Source organism: Sceloporus occidentalis, unplaced genomic scaffold, assembly GCF_023333645.1.
Source record: "Sceloporus occidentalis isolate IW3139 unplaced genomic scaffold, rSceOcc1.0.p SCAF_50, whole genome shotgun sequence".
Lineage (NCBI taxonomy): Eukaryota > Metazoa > Chordata > Lepidosauria > Squamata > Phrynosomatidae > Sceloporus > Sceloporus occidentalis.
In genome coordinates, this window is record NW_028317030.1 from 4,968,704 (window position 1) to 4,974,412 (window position 5,709).

Below are 5,709 nucleotides of genomic sequence, written 5' to 3' on the forward strand. Positions count from 1 at the left end.
ATGAAAATGATATTTGAAAAAAAGAAGAATGAGACAGTGTTTTCAATACAAGGCCTGACGGATATCCCTGAACTCCAGTTCCCAACATTCTTAATTTTTCTACTCTGCTACATCATTATTTTCTGGGGAAATATAACAATTTTTCTTGTAATTTTAAGTGATTCTCACCTTCACACCCCCATGTATATTTTTTTACTGAACCTTTCATTACTTGATATCAGTAATACCTCAAACATTCTGCCAAAAATATTACATATTCTCCTAACAAAACATACATTTATTTCTTTTCTGGGATGTATAAGTCAAATGTATTTCTTTTTGTCTCTGACACTTAGTGAAATCTTATTGCTTGCCGCCATGGCTTATGACCGATATGTGGCAATTTGTCACCCCCTTCATTACTTTTATCTGATGAGCTTAAGACACACTTTTGCTCTTGCAACGTCTTCATGGGGCATTGGTTTCCTGGACGCTATAGGACATGCAATCTCTGTATCTAATCTGTGCTTTTGTGCATCTCATCTTATCGATCACATTTTTTGTGACATCACACCATTGCTGAAGATCTCTTGCAGTGATACCTTCAAAGTGGAGATGTTAACCTTTGTCGAAGGGGCAATATTGCTAGTTCCTGCATTCCTTCTCACCTTAATCTCATATATATTTATTATCTCCACCATTCTACAAATAAGATCAGCAGAGGGACGACAAAAGGCTTTTTCTACGTGCACCTCCCATCTGACCTGCGTTACTATATTTTATGGAACCATCATTTGTCTGTACATGAGACCCACAACAAGTTATTTTCCGAAACAAGACAAATTTTTTGCTCTTCTATACATTGTCTTGATTCCAATGCTGAACCCTGTTATATACAGTCTGAAAAACCAGGATGTCAAAAGCGCTTTGAAAAAATTGAAAAAGAAAATAATGTGTTAGAGAATTATACCGTATTTGCTCGATTATAAGACGAGGTTTTTTTCAGAGCAAATGCTCTGAAAAATACCCCTCGTCTTCTAATCGGGGTCGTCTTCTAATCAGACCTCAAATAGAGGTCTGATTAGGAGACTAAGATCCAGATCCCCCGCACCGCTGCAGGGGACCTGGATCCTCCTGTCTCCCCCCCACACACACACACACTTACCGGTGCTTCCTGCTGTATTGCCGGGGCAGCGGGTTGACGTCTACGCGATCCGCGTAGACAACGTCCGCTGCAGCCGGAAGGAGGTGTGGCTAGCAGCGGGGGTTGTCTGCGTCCGTCGCGTAGACCTTCCCCGACTGTCAGAGATCAGTGCCACACCGGTGCAGGGAACTCTGATCTCTGACAGCCGGGGAAGGTATCCGCGACGGACGCAGAAAAACCCCCGCTGCCAACTCCACCTCCTTCCGGCTGCAGCGGAAGGCGACGTCAACCCGCTGACCCGGCTGGAAGCACCGGTAAGAGAGGGCTGAGGGGAGAGAGTGTGTGTGTGTGTGTGTTAGTTAAATGGGGGTATAGGGTGTGTGTGTGTGTTAAATGGGGGCATAGGGCATTTCTGGAGTGGCGTTAAGGGGGCATTTAATAGAGCACTCTGCCTCCTGAAATGCCTTATACCTCCCTATATGCCACTCTGCCCCATAATATGCCTTTTAACCCCCTAAATGCCAGAGTGGCATATAGGGGTATAAGGCATTTCTGGAGGCAGAGTGCTCTATACAATGCCTTTTAACTCCCTTAATGCCATTCTGCCTCCTGAAATGCCTTATACCTCCCTATATGCCACTCTGCCCCATAATATGCATTTTAACCCCCTAAATGCCAGAATGGGATATAGGGGTATAAGGCATTTCTGGAGGCAGAGTGGCACATAGGGGGTCAAAAGGCATACCATGGGGCACAGTGGCATATAGAGGGTTAAAAGGCATATCATGGGCCACAGTGCCATATTGGTGTGGCAAGCCTGGGGGCAGATGTGCGTAACTGGGGGACAGGTTGGAAAATACAAGAAATAAAAACAAAAAAAATATTTTTCTCAATCATAGCTTTTATTAAAAAAAATAGTTTACATGAATTAACATTTACTGGTAAAACTTTTTTCCTTTGGGGTCGTCTTATATTCAGGCTTTTTCTTTTTTTCCTACGTTAATATTCAGATTTTGGGGGGTCGTCTTATAATCAGGGTCGTCTTATAATCGAGCAAATACGGTATATCAATGTTCATTTTATACATTTCTGAATTATTTAAGTGGCTTAATAAACAGGTAAAACTGTATCACACATTTCTATTTGTTACAAATATGTCATGCAAAGTTATTCTCAATTGGCTTCGCTTCTGGGCTCTTAAAAGCGGTTCGAATGTACTGACATCAGGGTGGGTTGTGTTTGATGTTTTACATTTTTATAAAAATATAAATATTGTGCTAATGTTCTGTTGACTTAAATAAATAAATAAATAAATAATAATTATAAAGACAAGGCAGCTAAGTCAGCAGCTGATTTCATGAAGACAGTAACTTCAAAACAGGATTGTTTTGGGTATCTCAGGGCACACAATGTTTCTAGTAGATGCATTAACTCCTTGACCCCTTCAGTCCCCTATGGATGTACCAGTACTACCAAAAAATGCATCCCAAGAATTCCCTATGGACGTACCAGTACGTCATGCCCTTCTTGCAGCGGCAGGGACACATCCCTGCTGCTGCATGGGAGATCAGACTGTCGTTTGACAGCCTGGACTCCCCCCTGACAGCAGAAGCCAACATCGCCAGCTTTCTGCTGTCCAATCTGATGTAACAGCTTCCGGCATTTAAAATGTCAGATTGCGCGATCGGGCATTCCCTTCCAGGTTGCGTCACTGCTGACGTCACCCGGAAGTTTCTTTGGAGAACAGGATATCCCCTGCAGGATGAGGCACAGACGCTGCCCCACACACTTGCATAGAGATCAGTGTGATCAGTGCAGGGGGATCGCGGGGAGGAGAGTGAGAAACCATACCCTCCTCCCATGCTGAAAAAAGAAATGATGAATGTTTTTTTAAAAAAAAAAATTTTTTAAATCATTAAAGTAATACAATAAATAATAAAAAAACAATAAAGTGAGCTAATTGATGTCATTGTGACATCACTGGCATTAATAACATGTTCAAGAGGTCCCTAAGAGGACCTCTAACTATTTTTAAAATATATATATATATAAAAAATATAAAAAATACAAAAAATAAAATAAAAAAAAATTTTTTTTAATAATATTTTTTATAATATATAAAAAAGATAAAAATAATTAAAAAATTTAAAAAAACTTACATCCTATTGCCCTAGCACAACATCTACCCAGTATAACCCTCCTGCCCCTGTTCACAAGTGCTGGGAAAGTATGGAAAATCTACATAAATTAGGTATTTCTGAAATCAGGACACCTGAATTGATAAACTTGGAGGGGATTTTCCATCACTTTACCTAATTTTGTGAGGATTCAGAGGGAAAATTTTAATGTTCGCTAGTTTTTACTAAATTTCTCATGCTAAATTTTCAGCTAATCATCCAACTATGGTATCAAAAGAGAGCTCTATCTCTCCTTGAAAAGACAATATATAGTTTACATGGGTACACTATTCACAGGAAAAGAGAATAATCGCTGAACCGACATATCGCAAAAATGGCAAAATTGCTCCTGGACTTGAGGTACCAAAAACCCCTGGGATTGAAGGGGTTAAGGACAGGGCTGTTTTTTCCCCATTTTTTGTACCCTTCTGCTATGTTTGGTTTGGCTGTAATACAACCTCTATGTTTCCAAGGTTGGGGAGATCCATCCAAGCGGGGAGATCCATCTCGATGCCAGGGTTAGACAATGAAAATCATCAACATAAAATAAAAAAGGTCTGTCTATTGGGTTCATAGACATAAATGAGACCCTTTCAATTCCAAAGTCAATATATATATATATATATATACCCACATAGCTAGTGTCCATTTTCTTAATATCTACATGCAAGAGAAGATGAGCAACTTATCCATAATATTGATGTGTTAAACTTTTCTGTGGATCTTAAATACTTGTGTAATAAATATTTCATAATAAAGTAATGACCTAATCAAGATACTAATTCATGATTATATAGATTGCTCATTTTACTAAATCCCGTGGCTGCAGCCTACTTTTTCACTAGTAATAGGCAACTCTCGTACAAACTTTAGCTTATTAAACTTTTCATACTCTGGGGAATATTTCATTTCTCTCTCACCCAGTATAACAGAGCAGCAAATTACTGCCCCCTCGCAGAGCGCTTGCTGCTTGTGACAGTCTGTGATTTCCACAGCGTTTCAAAGACAGACTTACAGGTACCGGTATGATTACAATCGACACGTTGGTAAGCACTGTTCATATCAATAACAACTTCATGAGCTTCAAACTACTACATTATACATTTTCATTATGCACTTTAACCCTGAATTTCATATTAATTTATACAATTAACTTCTCTCTTTTTTTTAAGACCATGAGTGCAATGAAGCAGCTTTATTACAATGATGTAATTTTTAATGCCGGAAATATAGTCAATTATTAATTTTCTTTTGATAGCGAAGAGAAACACAGTCTTAAAATGTCTCATGTTTAGTAATGTCTCGCTTACTGTTTGATTTTGCTGACAAAAGATGAGTGTCTACTGGGTGAAAATCTGGAATTTAAAATATGGTTCTACTATATTAATCATTGTGAGTTTATTATAAACAAAATACATTTCATGTTAAGCTACAGTAATGTCAACAAACATATATATATATATATTAATTTTTTTAAAATAATACATATTATAATAATATTTCCAAATTTTCCAAATTAAACAAATATTGTTTTAGAAGAAAAGACATTGATAACTCTTACTTAGGGACTCAGCTATTTCTGTGTGTTGAGAACAGGATAACTATATATATATATATATATATATATATATATATATATTTATTTATTTTTTTATTATTATTATTATTTTGTGTGTTTTTGTGTGTGTACCGTTATATAATTGAGCAATCCATTCAACCAGTTCAAAATGGGAATATAAACTTGTAAATAAGTTAGTATATTGAAGTATATTTAAAATTATTACATGTAAAATTATATATACATTAGAAATTATATAGCAACTTTTGGTATTTTTAGACCATGTGTTGCTTGTGTTTTAAGTAATGTCTGTCTTTTCTGTAGTAAAATTATTTCCAGCAATGAAAAGTTTACCATGATACAGTGCAATGAATAAAAGCAGAAATGTCATTCATGGATGAGAGTCCATGTATTCCCTAAGCCAATACAGATATAAAAGACACTTTTCATAATTAGTCTAATCTAATAGTAATAGTGATGACGTTTTGGTTTTGTTTTGTTCACTTACAATTTTCTATTTTTGCCATCAATTACTATTAATGTATTTATATATAATTATATATATAGAATTAAAAATATTTGTAAAACGTATAGGAACTAGTTAACTGTTTTAGTGCCAGAGTAGTGAGAAAGGACTAGATACAAATCACAAAATTTGAACTGTGTATTTTTTTTAACTATGAATCACGTACATGATAAAAGCATTGTAATTTATTCACGTTCATATTTTTAGACAATTTTTGGCAGGAAGCCCTGGTGCAACAACTTTTTAATATTTGTATTTTTAAAAACAGCTGTCTTGAATATTAAAGTAATGTATATATATATTTATATATATTTGTTTAACCAGA

At 36.4% G+C, this 5,709-nt stretch overlaps 1 protein-coding gene across 1 annotated transcript; it reads left to right on the forward strand.

The window, feature by feature from the left end:
- Nucleotides 1-939, forward strand: LOC149288702 (olfactory receptor 5AR1-like). Its single transcript, XM_089491408.1, has one exon. It carries the CDS (start codon nucleotides 1-3, stop codon nucleotides 937-939), a length of 939 nt encoding a protein of 312 aa, XP_089347534.1.
- Nucleotides 940-5,709: the final 4,770 nt, after the last annotated feature.

What these genes read in the sequence shown, in the direction of transcription:
- LOC149288702 (XM_089491408.1), top strand. Translation starts at nt 1, where the DNA reads ATGAAAATGATATTTGAAAAAAAGAAGAATGAGACAGTGTTTTCAATA.